Below are 18,285 nucleotides of genomic sequence, written 5' to 3'. Positions count from 1 at the left end.
CCATTTAAAGTCCAATTCTTCAATAATCAAATATGGTTAACAAACCAAACCAATAAAAACATGCTTGTATCAACATTCCATACAAACAATTAATCCAATATCATTAAACATGCTTGCGTCCATAATTCCATACAAACATAATTAATTCACCAAAACATGTCTCATAAACATAAACACATAAATTAATTAAATTTATAACCAAACAACTTTCATCCAAGTGTTCTCTAAACATGAAACTAAGTTATTTTCTTTTGGTACCTAAACATGATACTACTTATAACGAAGTAGACATGTACGTACCTCGTGTAAACAATCCTTTGTGCCACTTTTAATCACTTAAAAGTCTCCTAGGGAATAATCAACTCCTATAAAACAACCAATAATCATAAATTAATACTTAACCAAATTTCCAGCAGTATAAATATGATTAAAACTCCTTAAAACTTCCTTTAAAACATGTTTTTATGCTTAATTAATCAATAGAAATTGAATAAGAACAAAAACCCCAATTTAATTGATCATTAGAAGCCTAAAATCCCAATTTCAATAAATTAAAACCCTAGGTTTTAGAACTCATGAAATCTGAAAATTTAAAATTATTATGTAATCTGAAATTATAACTATTAATCATCAAAATATAGTTTTTCATACTATTAAATTAATTTCAAACAATAAAACCAAAACCCAAAACAATTAAACAATTTTAGAAAAAAATAAAAAGAAAACAAAGGAGGAGGAAGAAGGGGCAGCCATGGTGGCTGGGTTGGTGGTTCATCGGCGGCCAGTAGTGGTCGACGGCCTGTAGGCGGCGCCGGCAGGTCTGGGCAGCAGTGAGCCTGCTCACGTGAAGGAGGAGGAAAGGGAAAGAAAGAAAAAGAAAAGGGGAAAAAGAAAGAAAATAAAGGAAAATTAAAAGAAATAAAAATAAAGAGAATAGAATTTACTAAACCTTTCGTGTGAGGAAAATTTTGGGATGTATGGGGTATTTATAGGAGAGAGAGTTTTATGATAAGTAGGAATATTGGGCATTATAAAAATAATGGGCCAAAAGAATAAATGGACTAGACTTTATTTATGTGGGCATAAACTATACAATGATGGTTCATAAAAACCATAATGTAATAAAATAATTTTCCACACAAAATAATTTGAAACTTTTTTAAAAATAAAATCTAGAAAATACAAATTAATATTATAAATAAAATAAAATTTCATTTATAAAATATTTAAAAATACGGGGATTACATATCATATAGAGTAGAGTATAATAAATCATGTTTTAAAATCTCGAGTATTACATAAAAATAGAAAGATTAAATTAAAATGAACATTAATTACACCTATCGATGCATGATTTTGTCATGCTTACTCAATTAATACCATTTTAGGTAATATTTTAAATGTTTATCCAACGCCCCAGGAGCGTTCGTTAGCAAGATCCTTAATATAAAGTTCACAATATCAACTATATTTTAAGTTACATTTAATCATATAATTCAAACTAGTGCAGACTCAAGATTAATTACTAGGAGAGGTTGTTATACACACCCAGGTGTATGGTACAACCAAAGATATTTGTTATTTGATGATAAAATGAGCAAATAATACCTTGAATGCATCGGACACCCGGGGGTTATATAACAATTTTTAGATTACTACTATGTCAATTATTCAAAAACCGAGAAAACAGAAAATACCATAGACTCATCACTCATAGACTATAGAAGTTGCCTCCAAATATTACAAAGTCTAAAATTGTAAATCTTCTCACACCCTAAAAACACAAAACTCGGGGAGGGGTTTTTCAGCGCGGTTTCCCCCCAATTTTCACACACTTTCTTCGCCCAACTCCATTACTCAACCAAGGTAAAACCTTCAATTCATGCACCCACCCACGTTTTCTCTCTCCTATTCCCTCTCTTTCTCTCTCTAAAACCAACCAATTTCTGGGTTTTCCAAAGGGTGAGGGTGAAGTAGAATGATGTCAAGTGATGAAGAAATTGCTTTGCGAGATGTCACTCATGCTGGTCTTGTCGTCAGTGACCGCATTAGCCGAGAAGTCTCTATTCGTATCGACCTCGATGAAGCTTTGGATGCTGCAAGATATGCTAGTCATCCTTACACTACACACCCTAAAGAGGTATTGTCAATTGTTAATTGTGAATTGGGGTTTTAAGTTTTTCTGGGGTTTTAGTTTTTTGTGTTTTTTTCTTGAGTAAACCCAATTGATGTTTTTAGGGAATGAGATAAGATTAATTGGGTTTACTTTGAAGGGAATTTAATTTGAACCAATAGATTGGGTTTACTTTCAAGTGAACTTAATTTAAAAATAGTGAGTTAATTCAATCAATCTTTTGCTCTTGCTTATTTACATTTTATTTTTGAATGTAGTTTGTGCTTAATTTCGAGCAATTTATTATAATTTCTTGTTTGGGATTATGTTTTAAGTGTTAATCAAGAAAATATGTTTGAACATTGGTTTTGCTTTCATGTCAAATTGATTCATTACCCATTAGTTTTGTTGGAAGAAGTGAATGATGAGAAAAGGTAAAGAAACGAGACAGTGGAAATGTAAGGGTCCGTTTGGTATCACTTTATACGAGTATGTCATATGATGAAACAATTGTGCAAACCTATCAAAATCATATTAATTTTGAAAACTGGCAACAAAAAAGTGGAAAAAACTTTTTCTAGTATCCTGTTTTTGTTTTGTTTTGTTTTTTTTTTTTTTTTTTTTTTTTAAACTTAGATTAAAAAAATGATGACAAACAAGCCCTAAGGACATTTGGTTGATTAGTATTTAAGAAATTGAAGAAAAACAATGTCACTATCATATGTAATCGTCTTGAAAGATCATATTTTTTCGCTCCAAAAATATAAATTTTACTATCAAGATAATATCCAACATATTAGGTACTTTGCGCGTCACACAATTTGGGTTTATGATCTTCACATGATTTGATAAGAATGATAAGCACAACCCACATTAAGGCAATAACAATTTTCACTTTTCTATTTTTTAGCAAATGAGAAACTTAGTAGACCTAGGAAGCCTGAACTATTTGGAGAAGATAATGCAAATCCACAAATTTGTTGTGAGGGTAGGATAAGCATGGGGACTAGGCTATGTGAACATAGAGACTAATTTTTTGAACATTTGTTTGGTAAGAATCAGCAAACAATAGAGAAAGTTATATGACTAATACATTTTACAGTCTTACTTTTTTTGGGTATTATAAGTGGCCTTTTTCTTAAAAAATGAAGAAATATTTACACGTGTATTATTTGAAAGTTATTCTTTCACTTTAATGTGCTGTTTAATTTGATATACAATACGGAGTACTACATAGTAGACTTGGGACCTATCTAACAGCATAGATAATGTGAAGAAACCTGGACAATCTTAAGATCATGCTAACTTGTAATTTCATTGAAGGTGACCTAGGTGTAGGGCCTAGCTTCACTTGGCTTTTTTAACATAGACACTAATTCAGTGAATTTATCTGGCCCAGATTTTTATCCCTTTACCCCTAAGCATTTTAAAAGTATGTTTCATTCTGCTTGCTCTTTCCCTATACTTGTATCTTTGGGAATCAAATTTTGGAATTCCAAAAAGAATTTCATCATATTCAAGATATTTCATCAAAATTAGAGCATGAACAACTTAAATGAGGAGCTGGAAGGCTTTTCCATGTCAAATTGTCAATATTATTAATAATTTTGTGATGGAAAGTTTATGTAAACCTTGGGTCAATCCTTTTGTTTGTTGTTAAATCACAGGGTAATTGTCTATTGCAAAAAAAAAGTCTATCCTGAGTGAATAGGAAAAGGTTCTCTAACTTTCAGCTAACTACCTCAGTTTTTAAATGTTGCTGCTTATTATCAATTGATCTTCTTCCTTGAGCTTTAAAAGTATCAGTTCCTCCCTAAAAATTTCACCTCATTTAATTATTGGACCTTCAGACTATCGATTTATCCTATATATTGTGAAAATATCTTATTCTTTGGCGTCTTATCGTTATGTTTCAAAATTATTCAATTCTTGTTTCTGGCATCTTATTCAGTATTTGCTATTCCAATCATATCTTTTATCACTTCAATTTTGACTTTTATCTCTTTTGGTATGATTGCTCACCTGACCATCCTTATTTTTTTCACCTCTAGCTTATGGTCTTAGGATAGTTTTATCTCCCACGCCTTTATAGGGTCTACAATAGTTTCTGTTCTATTTAATTTTATAATTGCTTAAGACTTCTCGCCACTTTTCCATCAAGGTTTCTAGCATTAGAGTAATGCACAATATGATCCTTAATACTGCCATTTGAATGTCCTGCACCTAGAACTTGAATACATTATGTATTTTTGTATAGTTTGGGGGATAATTTGTATGGTTGAAAGAATCATATGCACACAAGGATAAATTTAAGCCTTATTCAGTAAAGGAACCACCAAGAATTAATCAAGAACACAAGTTGATTACTGTAGTTTAAAGGACATGCCATCCACTAATTAATGCACTTAGACAAGCTTAATGATTTTAATCACCAGGTTAATAAAATGATTGTTTTAAACTAAAACAAACAAAAGAACTTTTATTGATTTAATCTGAAAATTCATTATGAGAACTTACAACTTAATCCCTTTATATAGGACAAATTATATTTCTAGAACATTCCTAAAATAATTAAATAACTAAACATTAAAAAACTAAACAAACCTAATTATTAACGAGTTTATTTGAAAATAAAATCCTATCTCTATCTATTTTCTACCCACTATATCCAAAACTTAGGAATAACAGATAATTTACCTGAGTTTGATTTAATTTGTAAAATAATCCAAGCCTAAAAATTAAAATGACTAATAAAATAACTAATTTTAGTCCGCATTAATCCTGCATCAGGGGACAGCTGAAATATATTGTGAGTAGAATGAGCACGCTGGAGTGTACTTAGATCTCAGTGTGGTGCTTATTTTTGCTGGAAACCAGATCATTGATTAATGATGATCTGAAGATAACCATTCTCTGAATGGCTGAAAGAATGATGTATGATGTAGGGAGGAATTGTAAATAAGCATGGAAAAAATTGATTTTGGTGGGCTTTTGTGGATGTAGACTTCTTATCTACAACAGTGCCTTCTCACAAGGCATCTAGAGTACAAATTACCCAGACTAGATTTTGTAGCAGATAATTGGTTAGGTAACAGAGGCACATGTTCTATCTATTTAGTTGTAATTTCTAGGGTAATGTTGTGAATATAGTGATTAAATTTTATGCTAAGATTAAAGTATTTAGAACATGTTGCTAATCTCTTGCCAATAGAAAGTTGGGAAACTTTTAGTTTGACCAAAACATTTGTGTGTCGGCTAAGGTTCCATGTATTGCTATAATGATTAACAGGTCCAGTTCACATCAAGAATTGGGATTTGTGTAAGGTGATTTTGTTGTCTGCTGCAAGTTTACTTGTGTTTTGTAGAATTTCAATTAAAGTACGACATTCGATTCTTGATTGTGTGGTTTTTTTTTTTTTTTTTTTTTTGTTTTTTTTTTGTTTTTGGTCTAAAATGAATAATCTAAACTTACGGATGCTTATTTACATTGCAGTGGCCTCCATTAGTTGAAGTGGTAGATAGCTGGGAGTTACCTAATGTTCTTGTGGAGAGATATAATGCTGCTGGTGGTGAAGGAACTGCTCTATGCGGAATTTTCCCTGAGATACGTAGGGCATGGGCATCAGTTGACAACTCTCTATTTCTTTGGCGTTTTGACAAGTGGTAATTACATTGATAAATATTTTGCATCTTTTCATGATACTTCTTTTTTAATTTGAGATTACCTAGAGGAACAAAATGATTGGCATGGAGAATGCACAGGGGGTGGGGTTTCCATCACTTTCATGGATACTTTTATTAATTTTATTATTTTGATTATTAATTGTTTATTTGAATTATTTGAAATTGCTATATTCAACATTAACAAATTGCAAGCTTGGCTTAGTGTTAATCTGATCTATATGAGTTTTTATTGGCCATGTGCTGGGTTCATTCTTTATTGTCAGTAATTTTCTTTTTCGACCTTTTTTTGCACTCGCTTTCAATCATTGTATGGTTTGTGACTTGGTGTGTTGGTTTGTATCTTGACAATGGCTATACTGTTTACTGATATACTATGTTACTTCGGCACAGCTGTTTTGGCTTCGTACTCGGGTTGACATGACACGACCCCTATTCAGGCATGTAATCTGTGCCAGTTTTTTGGTTTGTGATTGGACACTTTGTCTAGGAGACCACAAAGCCACTAGAGAAAAAAGAGGAGTGGTGTGAAAATGAACTGGCATGAAGTCTTAAATTCGCACTATAGTAATATTAAACCCTAGATTTAAAAATCAAAACATCAATTTGAGAAAAGAAAATATTAGAGCATAGACCTTCTGTTTCATAAAGAATTTGAGAGAGGAAGACAAAGCGGGGGTGCGGGGTTCATTTTTAGACTTCCCTCGCTTTTTAATTTTATATATCTCCATGGTACCAATGTAGTCTGTATTGAAATCTTAGTTAACCATATCATTAAAGGGCATATGAATGTACAAAGTTTAGGTTAGTAAATTTAAAATAATCTGGCCTATTGTTTAGTGATGAGGAGAAAATAGCTACGTTTTATTGTACTTTTTTAATTCTAGTTTTAGTTTATATTTTTATATGGGGGATGGGGGTGGAGGCAGGGAATGATTTTTTTTTTTTTTTTTTTTTTTTGCCCTATTTAGTCTTTTACATAACCACTGGTTATATGTACACCACCACCACAATCATCCTGTGTGAATCTTAGGTTTTGAGAGACTGTTTTTTTTACTGGAAAAGGGAAGTGCATGAATTGTATAACGTCAAAGAGAATAAGAATATACAGTGTGTTTTGTAAAACTGACTAAATCTGTTTGTCATTTCATTTTCTGAAGCTTGCATGTTCTATCTGCCTTGATGTTTCTGCCTTTGAGTAACTAGTCTTATTTAATCTCATTGTAATCTATGTGTAGGGATGGGCAATGTCCCGAGTACAGTGGAGAGGAACAAGCTATATGTGCTGTGGGCCTAGCTAAATCTAAACCTGGCGTTTTTGTTGAAGCTATACAGCATCTTTTGGTGTTGGCTACACCTGCTGAGGTATTTGAATTTTTTGTGCAATCATCCAGATAATACTCCCTCCGGTTTTAATAAATGTTCCATTTTGACTTTCAGTCAATAAATGACTTCGGCTATTACAGTTATCTCTAATTCTTATAAGGCTATTATTATAAATTATAAAAATTTGATAATTCGTATTCTTATATGGAAACAAACCAAATAATAATTTACCTTATACTTGGTTTTATCTATTAGTTGAAAAGATGGTAAAAGTATGACATGTAAACAGTGCAAAAGTGAAACAATGAATTAAAAAAAATAAAAAAAATAAAAAGAAGAAAGAAAGAAAGAAAGAAAGAAAGAAAGAAAGAAAGAAAGAAAGAAAGAAAGAAAGAAAGAAAGAAAGAAAGGAGGACTACTTTAAGATGATATATTGGTTCTAACCTTTCATCAGTTAGATCTCTTACCAAGCATCAACTTAAACAACATTTTGCATATGCCACTTGACAACTCGCTTGTTCTTGATATACTTTTCTTTCCTTTCACTCCCATATTATTGTCTGATTTTCTGTTACTTGGATGTGAAACATGCTAACTCTTTTTTTGGAATTCTATTGATTGGATGGAACTTGAAGTGGTCAGCTGGATTATTTATTATGTGTTCATCTGTTATATGCTAGTGGGAGGAGACATTACAGTGCTCCAGAGTGCTCAAATTGAGCTACCTTTGTAATCTTGCCTTTTTTTTTTTTTGGATATTTTAGATAATGACACCACCCAAAAAAACCCAAAATTTGATTAACACCAAAAAAAAAACCCAAAAAACTGGTTTTACCACCACTTAACTTTGCCATCCAAAAAAACCGTTAAGTGGGTTTCACATTGTACATGTGTCAATCATCTATTGGATTAAAAAAAAGAAAAAATTGCCAAGAATAATACAACCTTTGGCCCATTTTTTAACTAATACAACCTTTGGATTATACCTGAATATTACAAGTTTACAACCTGTAAGGGGTTTCAATTTTAAACAAGACAAAAAACTTGTAACCGGTTAAATCCATTAGGCGTGACAAGTGTTGTCATATAATTGGTGACTTTTTTTCCCTTTTCTCTTTCTTCGTCCTTTCTCTTTCCCCCTACATACGACCATACTTCTGGCCACCTTCCTCTCCCTGCTGCACCTCCCTTTCCGGCCACCCCTTCCCTGCCACCTCCCTTTCCCTTTCCCGCATCCCCCGCCCAGTCCATCTCCTTTCCTCGCATCCCCTGCCGTGCTCCCACGAGTTTGCCGCTTTCCCCTCTCCGTCGAAATCAAGGAAAAACCCACCACCTTGCCGCTTTTTTCCTTTCTCTTTCCCCCTCCAATTGATGTTGATTTGCAATTGTTGCTGCTGATGTTGATTTGCGATTGTTGATGTTGATTTGATTTGGATTACCAATTGATTTTGATTTAATTGCTGAATGGGGGTGGCGGATTGGTGCTATTTGGTGGCTTTGGCTATGATTTGGTGTGAAATTGGGGAATTGGTGATGCGGGGCTGGTATTGTTGGTGCGAGGAGAGGGAACAACTGCTGGTGGCTGCTGTTCTTGAGGTAGAAGGGAGTTGTGGTTGGTCAGGTAGGGAATTTCGGATTATTGGTGGGTGTGTGGGAGTTTTTGGCGGTGGTGGTTGGCTGCAGTGGTCAGGAAGGCTGGAATCAGGGCTGCAGAAGGGTGGGGGTGGAATCGAGGCTGGTTGGTGGGTTATGTGGGAGTTTTGGCCTGGTAGTGGGGGTTGGCAGCGATGGTTGGGAAGGGGAAGAGGGAGGGGGAGGGGCGGTTCTGGGTGGTGGAAATGAGAGCGAGTGTTGCAGTGGTGGTGGGGATGGAGCAATGGTGGAGCTCGGGGAAGGAGAGAGAGAAAAAAAACTTATGTAAGCCAATCATATAACGACACGTGGCATGATTAACTTGTTTTTCTTGTTATGTCTTGTTTAAAATTAAGACCCCCTAATGATTGTAATATTCAGAAATAATCAAAAAGTTGTATTATTAAAAAAAAGGCCCAAAAGTTGTATTATTAATGACCATTTTTCCTTTAAAACAACAGAAAAAATTTAAAAAAGAAAAAGGAAAACCCTAAAATCCCAAACTAGCCACCACCCGCACCACAGGCACCGGTTCCCACCGCCGTCATCCATACCCAGCCCCAAAACTGTCGATGAACCGCCGAAAACGTCGCCGGACCACCGTAATCCCAACCCAAACCAACCAGCCGACAACAGCAACATCACCTCCACCACCGTTGTCGAACTCCTACCCTACCCAAAACCGTCGAAACCCACACCCATACTTAAACCCACAAATTGCCCTACTCTCGCCCTCATTGAACCTAAACCCATACCCAGGAGGTTGGGGTACGGTTGGGCTGGTTTCGACAAAGAAGGGTGGTCTGCTGGGCTAGTTTCGTCGATTGAGGGTGGTCGGCTAGGATGTGGTGATGGTGGTGGGGGCTGGGTTGGGGTTACGGCGATGGGAACCAGCGCCGGGGTGGGGGTGGTACAGTATAAGGAAGATTAGCAATTGATTTTTAATTCATTATTCTGCCTTTTACATAAAACATTTTGAAATGCAGATCTGATTCTCAATTAATAATTAAATTCGACAATGATATTGAGAGGCCCTTGAAAATCACTCTTCATGTTTAAGGACCATTCCCCTTAGCTGTAGTACAAGGTACCACAAGAATTTGAGCCTACCACTGGTATCTTGACTATTTTGGAATGTGTTCTTGCTTTTCCTTTATTAGTAACTTGTCGTTTAGTATGTAATATTGTAATTGTAATAAGATGAAGGTCCGATAATGGATTTTACTATTTCTTAGTAGTTGCATTAATTCAACCAAATAAATACATATTTCTGTTTGAATCCATTTTTACATGTGTTGATGTGATGGGGTTTTATGTTATAAGTTCTTTAGTTCCGCAACAAAAGAAAGAGGTTGAAAAGGTTACTTAATTTTCTACATTCTTTCCAATGATCTATAAGCTGTTTTACTTTCTATCTCTTTATATGTGCTCCCTTAGAGCTGTTTAATGAATTTATGAACTCTAGAACTATTCCATTTGTTGCTTGGTTGAAATGAAATATTGCATACGAAACATTGTCTTCACCCACCTTTTGAATTTCAACATTTTTTCATGCATCTTTGGTACAAAATAAAGTGTGGTTTTTTTTTTTTTCATTTACAATCTCTTTACTTTGATGAATTCACTTTTTAGTTTGGATAAGCGTGAGTTTTTGATTTTTCATTAGGCCAACATACTCTTGTCTTGAAAAAAAGTGAGAACTTGGTAAGTGGATAGGTGACCTGGAAGTGTCATTACAATACTTTAGCCTATAACAAGGAAGATCATATAAATCACCAGAGAATGCCCATTTGTGATTTTTATAATTGCTATAGCTCACTTCTAAAGTCTGGTACTAATGTCATATAAATGCGACTTTTAGAAAAGTGGCCATTTCATCCTTGTAACTGAGGAGATTATTTCATTAAAGCTTTGAATAGGAGTTCTATTCGAAAGATAAGAATAAAAAAAATTATGTTTCACCTCTTATTGGAGAAATTATTTAATGTACAATGGTCTATTTGATATTAAAATAATGTGCCTAATGGAGTCTCTTACTTTCCATGTATACGTTTACTTCTTTTGGCCTTTAATTTGATGTTTCCCTTGTATTTTTTTGGGTGCTGTTGGTTGCTAACAAGATCAGATTTCAGTTAATTCTTGTAGGAGTTTGCTGTTCAGGAACAGCTGATGGAACTGATCCATATGCAGAGCTCTCTTTACAGCCACTTTCTGAATATACAATTCCATCTGAGGGAGTCACAATGACTTGTATTACGTGCACTGATAAAGGTCGTATTTTCTTAGCTGGCCGTGATGGTAACATTTATGAGCTATTATACACAACAGGATCTGGTTGGCAAAAACGTTGCCGTAAAGTATGCCTTACTTCAGGTCTTGGTAGCGTCCTTTCAAGGTACATATCATATATCTGGTCTAGCTGGATAAAACTTTGTCATAATGTTTTCTGTACAACATGCTATGTCCTTTGATATTAATATATGATTTATATACTCTTATTCCCCATGTTTATTGTTTAATCACTTAAATGTTGAACCGAAGCCATTCCATGATCTAAAGAATATTTTTTTTGCTTATACTCTGCTTTTGTATCTGTTCAGATGGGTTGTGCCAAATGTCTTTAAATTTGGAGCCGTTGATCCAATTGTTGAGATGGTTTTTGACAATGAAAGGCACATATTCTATGCAAGAACTGAAGCTATGAAACTTCAAGTTTTTGAGTTGGGTCAAAATGGAGAAGGACCTCTCAAAAAAGTGGCAGAGGAAAGGAACTTTATAAATCAGAGGGACCCAAATTATGGAGGTAGACAGTCAACAGGGTCAAGAGCTGGTAGTGGATCTGCAAAACCCTCTATAGTTTGCATTTCACCTTTATCTTCACTAGAGTCAAAATCTCTTCACCTCGTTGCTGTATTATCTGATGGGAGAAGAATGTATTTTTCTACTGGTTCTTGTGGGTTTAATGGTTCAGTTGGAGGTCTGCATGAATATTCTGGTAACCATCATAGGCCAAGTTGTTTGAAATTTGTTTCAATCAGACCTTCTCCTCCTCTGGGGGTCACGGGTGCACTTGGTTTTGGCTCTGTTCCTCTTATTGGTCATGCTCAGAGTGAGGATCTCTCTCTGAAAGTTGAAACAGCATATCATTCTGCTGGAACTCTTGTGCTTTCTGATTCCTCACCTCCAAATGCATCCTCTCTTCTTATTGTTTGCAAAGATTACACTGCTCAGTCTTCTCCTTCAGGGAATATGGCGACTAGTGTCAGGAGTTCTCGTGCTTTGCGGGAAACTGTATCTTCTCTGCCTGTAGAAGGCAGAATGTTGTTTGTAGCAGATGTTTTACCCTTACCAGACACTGCATTAATGGTGCAGTCTCTTTATTCAGAAGTTGAGTTCTTTGGTTTGGGTAGCTCAGGTGAGTCGCTGGAGAAAGCGTCTGCAAAATTATGGGCCAGAGGTGACCTTTCGACTCAGCATATATTACCAAGGAGGCGGATTGTTGTATTCAGTACCATGGGCATGATGGAGTTAGTTTTTAATAGGCCAGTTGACATCCTTAGAAGGTTGCTGGAATCCAACTCACCAAGAGCAGTTTTAGAAGACTTTTTCAATCGTTTTGGGGCAGGAGAAGCTGCTGCAATGTGCTTGATGCTGGCTGCAAAAATAGTTGATACAGAAAATATTACAGGCAATATTATTACTGAAAAAGCTGCTGAGGCGTATGAGGACCCTAGATTTGTGGGAATGCCCCAACTAGAAGGTAGTAATGCATTGTCAAACACAAGAACAGCTGCTGGTGGGTTTAGTATGGGGCAGGTAGTTCAGGAGGCTGAGCCTGTATTTTCAGGTGCCTATGAAGGGTTGTGCTTGTGCACGGCAAGGTTGCTTTTTCCGCTGTGGGAGCTTCCTGTTATGGTTATAAAAGGTGGTTCAGACTCTGATCAATCTGAAAATGGTGTTATAGTGTGCAGACTATCTGTTTCAGCTATGCAAGTTCTTGAAAACAAAATCCGTTCCTTAGAGAAATTTTTTAGATTACGTAAGAATCAAAGGAGAGGAATGTATGCACGTGTTGCTGGCCTTGGGGATTTGACAGGCTCGATTTTATATTCAAGTGGTTCAACGCTAGCGGGTGGTGACAGAAGCATGACAGGACATTTATTTGGGGGTTATTCTCGTAATATGGAGTCTGCTGATGGACTTGCATCTAATAGAAGACAGCGGCTACCTTACAATTCTGCAGAACTTGCTGCTGAGGAGGTCTGCTTTTGCTGTTTTTCCCTTTTTAACCATAAAATAATGATTCTTATCTGAGTTTTTTTTTTTTTCCTGTACCCTGCAGGTTAGAGCAATTGAATGCCTTCGGCAGCTGCTGCTCAGATCCAGTGAAGCTCTTTTTCTGCTACAACTGCTTTCATTGCATCATGTGTCACGGTTAATTCAAGGTTTTGACGCTGACTTAAGGCGTGCATTAACTCAAATGACTTTTCATCAGCTTGTTTGCTCTGAGGAAGGTGATATGCTACCAACTAGGCTTGTCTCTGCCTTGATGGAGGTAATACGGCTTGTGGGACATTAAAAAATGAGTACCAACTCAGTTTTGTTGTGTCTTCCTTCTGCATTAATTAATCTTGTTCTTTTGCTTCTCTATTCCCACAGTATTATACTGGTCGTGATGGTAGAGGGACTGTGGATGATATTAGTGGGAAACTGCGGGAAGGTTGCTCAAGTTACTATAAGGAGTCTGATCATAAATTTTACTTAGCTGTGGAATGTCTTGAGAGAGCTGCTATATCTTCTGATGCTGAAGAGAGGGAAGCTCTTGCTAGGGAGGCCTTTAGTTTTTTGAGTCAGGTCCCCGAGTCTGCAGACTTACGCACAATATGTAAAAGATTTGAGGACTTGAGGTAAGCTTATACCAAAATTCTATCCTGTATGTGTCTTAATCAAGTGTACTTGCTAACAATCAAGGAGTTGCAGATTCTATGAAGCTGTTGTGCACTTGCCTTTGCAAAAGGCTCAGATTCTTGATCCTGCTGGGAATGCATCTAATGATCAAATAGATCCAGCAATTCGAGAACGTGCTCTTGCTCAGCGTGAACAATGCTATGAAATTGTTACTGGTGCTTTACGTAACCTGAAAGGAGAAGCATTTGGTTCTCCCACTAAATCTGCATCTGCAAGATCTGTTCTTGATCAGTCCTCTAGAAAGAAGTATATATGTCAAATTCTTCAGCTCGCTGTCCAGTCATCTGATAGAATATTTCATGAGTATCTCTACCGAACTATGGTTGATCTGGGTCTGGAGAATGAGCTTTTGGAATTCGGAGGTCCTGATTTGGTTCCTTTTTTGCAGCATGCAGCCTCTGAACACAAAGATGAGGTACATTTGAAACTTCTGCTGTCATTTTTGTTCCTCGGTTTTTCTTGGTGTCAATTCCTGCTTTTGGTATTGCCTTCAATGGATAATTTTTGGACCTTATATCATTTAATTTGATCTTCTTCTTTGTTGTATGACAATGTACAGTGGGTGTGATCTTCTACTTCAGTTTTTAATATTTTTTTTTTTTTTAAGGAAGGAAACGTCAGTTTTTTATATTCTTGTTCCTAGATATATATTTTTTTCACGGGTAGTGGGTGCGGTCTTCTAACTTACAGGTACATGCTGCTTCATCAACTACATACCCTACTTCAGCAATGGGTCATATGGGTGTCCGTAATTCTTTTAATCAAGCCAAATATCTAGATCTCCTGGCACGTTATTACATCATGAAACGCCAGCATTTGCTTGCAGCTCATGTGTTGTTGAAGCTGGCAGAAAGGCGTTCCATAGAGGATAGAGATGTCCCCAGCTTGGAGCAGAGGTTAGTGCTCTAATTCTGTATTTTAACACATACCACTCCCATTAAACAACTTTAAAAATAAAACCAAACAAAACATCCTTTGTTGGACCCTGTAGAGCAAGATTACATAATGAAGAGGAAGGCTCTAGCCATTCTACTACCATAACATTATCTTTTCTTGATTGCTTACTATTTCTTGATATGCCAATCAAAGTATACATGATTAGTTTTTGCACATTGTCATGTCAGGTGTCAGTACTTAAATAATGCTGTTTTACAAGCAAAAAATGCAAGCAATAGTGATGGTTATGCGAGTTCTGCAAAAGGTGTCTATGATGATGGATTGCTTGATTTACTTGAGGGAAAGCTTGCTGTAGTGCGCTTTCAGATAAAGATCAGAGAAGAACTGGAGGCTATTGCCTCACGGTCAGAATCTCGCACTGGAACATCAGAGTCTGGTGAGAATGAAGAGACTCTTGAAAGACGTGAAGTTAATTTGGCCAGCTCCATGAGGGAGAAGGTGAAAGAGTTATCATTAGAATTGAAGAGTATCACTCAGCTGTATAATGACTATGCTGTTCCTTATGAACTTTGGGAGGTAGATCACTCCACTCTCTCATTTGCTGATACCCCCCCCCCCCCCGGAACATATAGAATTTAATACATAGTGCTTGTCTTGGAGTATGTTTCATTCTACCTTTCTATATGTGATTTTGAGGCATGGTTATCTCTTGTAAGCTGCCACAAATTTTTGCTGCTGGATATGCTATGCATACATAGGTACCGTGAGAAGTATAGTTTTTAGATACTTGACACTAGTTTTCGATAAAGTTTCTTGATGTGACTGGTAGTTGATAAATAGTTGTGAGGAATTCTTTGTTTAGGGATATGCTTTTAAGATTTTCTATTTTGGAAGAGGTTTGAGTTTTTGAAGTAATATTATATTGCTCTCAAAGAAAAGTGGTTAAGATATTTCCTTTGGAATTTGATGTCTTATGGCATAGCATGCCATCATGCACAAAAAGTAGTTGTGCTCTCTCAAGTAATGTTGACATTGGAAAATCATTCCTGTGGTCTCTTCATTGTTATTTTTCTTCTTTGGTATAGCACTATAGTGTAGGGCTTGAATAACTGTTTAGGTGGAGCATTTTTTCTAAATTTCTTAACATAAAATTGTATCCACTCAAGTACTTTTAATTTCTAGGGTTACACAATTTTTCTGATGAAATTCCACTTTGATGGGGAGGGATCCTTCAAATTTAGAATCGATTTGAGTAAAATAAAAAAACCTAAGGTTGCATGCTGTTGTAGGAAGAACTATTGGAGAAGTATGTTAAGAATCTTGTGGGGGTTCTTTCTTGGCAATATCAAACTGATGTAGAATTTTCAGGAGCCCCTTCATTGAAGTATACGAAAATGCATCTGATTTGTTCATATTAACTACTAACCAAAAGCTATAATTTTGTGGCTAAATTATGATTTTGAATGTTCTTAAATCCTTATCCTTAATGCCGAGGCGATTTGATCCTTTGCGTAAACTTTGAGGTGAAAGTTTACTTATTTATTTCAAAGTTTCTTCGTCAAGCAATAAATTTGGGGGCAAGGGAGTAGCATTTTGCTTTGATTCAAATCGAAATGTCTTTTACTTTAAAGACATTTTGGAAATTTTACTGCATAACTTAATTTCTCTCCTTTATGCTTTGGTATTCAATCTTAAGTTGGTTTTGGCTCTGTATTTGATCCACAGGTTTGTCTTGAAATGTTGTATTTTGCAAGCTATTCTGGTGATACTGACAGCAATATTATTAGAGAAACTTGGGCCAGACTTATTGACCAGTCTCTTTCAAGGGGTGGTATTGCCGAAGCTTCTTCAGTTTTGAAGAGGGTTGGTCCTCGTCTATATCCTGGAGATGGAGCTATGTTGCCGTTAGATACATTATGTCTCCATTTGGAGAAGGCTGCACTGGTATTGATGTTTACATGAATGACCTTTAGTAATGTTGCTTACAATAACTGTATTTTTTGAAGCTGTGGATCAACTAATTTGAACTTCTGTTTTGTTTCTCAGGAGAGATCTACTTCTGGAGTTGAGTGTGTTGGAGATGATGAGATTCCGCGAGCTCTCCTTGGTGCCTGCAAAGGTGCTGCAGAGCCTGTCCTTAACACTTATGATCACTTGCTATCTAATGGAGCAATTTTAACATCACCAATGCTCAAGCTACGGCTTCTTCGTTCAGTTCTAGTGGTGCTTCGAGAATGGGCTATGTCCATTTTTGCACAGACAATTGGTACAAGTTCTGTTGGAGCTTCACTAATCTTAGGAACATACCTACCTGATCAAACTGCTGGTGGTAACCAAGGGGTCCGAGATAAGATCACCAGTGCTGCAAATAGGTAGCAATTCCTTATTTTTATTTTTATTTATTTTTCAATAAAATTTGGGTTAGCTGGATTACATGCACTTAAGTACTTCTCTTTCTATATAATCTTCTACATTGTCTGTGAGTAATTTTTTTCTCTTAGTCTGCTTGCTACTCAGAAAAGAAAGATGGTACCAATCCTTTTTTAATTTTTTTTTTTTTATTCTATCAAATGACTGTTGGCAGACATTGGATGTTGTGTTACATATTGTGGCTTTGAGTAAGTTAGTGCCACCGCGGGAAATTTGGTTTGACCATAGGATAACAGGCTTTACTGCACTTCATGACTTGGCTAAATAGAGTGAAAGGCTGCTTACTAACTATTATGCTTACCGTTTGATGGAACTTGTATACTAATTATTTGCCAAGACTGCCAACTTTCTTCATTACTTCTGATCTACCATGTCAAACTTGGAATTTCAGGTATATGACTGAGGTACGAAGATTGCCACTACCACAAAGCCAGACAGAGGCAGTGTATCGTGGATTTCGAGAATTAGAAGAATCATTAATAAGTCCATATTCTTTTCCGCACTACTAAAGGTTTTGATTTTTGAAGCAATTTGTTGTATGTACTGTATTAATATCAGCATTGATCCACAGTTCTGAAATATGATGATTGTGATTTGTGAGTCTTTGGGGCATGATTCAAAAGCTTTTCGTGTACTTCCTGCTTTCAGTTAAATCATCCCACTTAGACGTCTTAATTTAAGGAATAATTTGACATCATATGCCATATATTATCACCACGTCAATCAAACCACTGATGAGGGTCCAAAATCCATTGTCCTAATACAGTTTTCTTTCAATTAGTTACTCTGTAATAGTGAAAGTCAGATTGTATCCAACTATTCAGCACTGATTTTTATTTTTGGGTGATGAGATTATGTCATTGCATAAATCCAAGTACATATTTTGGAATTAAATTCTGTATGAATAAAGCTTCACTTATTCTCACTACCCATATCTCCGTAAGTATGTACTAAAAGTATGGCATGTTTGCCAATCCATGTCTTTATTACCTCCTTCCTCTCCTCGAGCTTATATCGATAAGTATAGCAAATCTGTTGGCTTTTTATCAGCACACTAGTTTATCTGCAAAAAGGGAAACAACACATGAACACATGCACTAGAGATGCACAGCATTGATCTTAAGCAGGAAATGAACACATGCACTAGAGTTGCAGGAAATGAACACATACACTAGAGATGCACACCATTATAGGACAATCAAGCAATTACATTGAAACGGAAATAGCATACTTAATTC

The 18,285-nt window shown here is 35.9% G+C and overlaps 1 protein-coding gene across 1 annotated transcript; it reads left to right on the top strand.

The window, feature by feature from the left end:
- The first annotated feature begins 1,787 nt into the window (after positions 1-1,787).
- LOC145631964 (nuclear pore complex protein NUP155-like) lies at positions 1,788-17,681 on the top strand. Its single transcript, XM_081684205.1, has 13 exons — positions 1,788-2,140; positions 5,607-5,776; positions 7,033-7,159; positions 10,885-11,147; positions 11,353-13,012; positions 13,095-13,307; positions 13,412-13,659; positions 13,733-14,135; positions 14,411-14,616; positions 14,845-15,193; positions 16,343-16,561; positions 16,664-16,989; positions 17,439-17,681. Exons 1-13 carry the CDS (start codon positions 1,979-1,981, stop codon positions 17,554-17,556), a joined length of 4,464 nt encoding a protein of 1,487 aa, XP_081540331.1. The 5' UTR covers positions 1,788-1,978; the 3' UTR covers positions 17,557-17,681.
- The last annotated feature ends 604 nt before the right edge of the window (positions 17,682-18,285 follow it).

The sequence above is a fragment of the Chenopodium album genome, chromosome 5 (assembly GCF_948465745.1).
Source record: "Chenopodium album chromosome 5, dcCheAlbu1.1, whole genome shotgun sequence".
Taxonomy (NCBI): domain Eukaryota; kingdom Viridiplantae; phylum Streptophyta; class Magnoliopsida; order Caryophyllales; family Amaranthaceae; genus Chenopodium; species Chenopodium album.
This window is presented reverse-complemented; position numbering and strand designations above follow the sequence as displayed.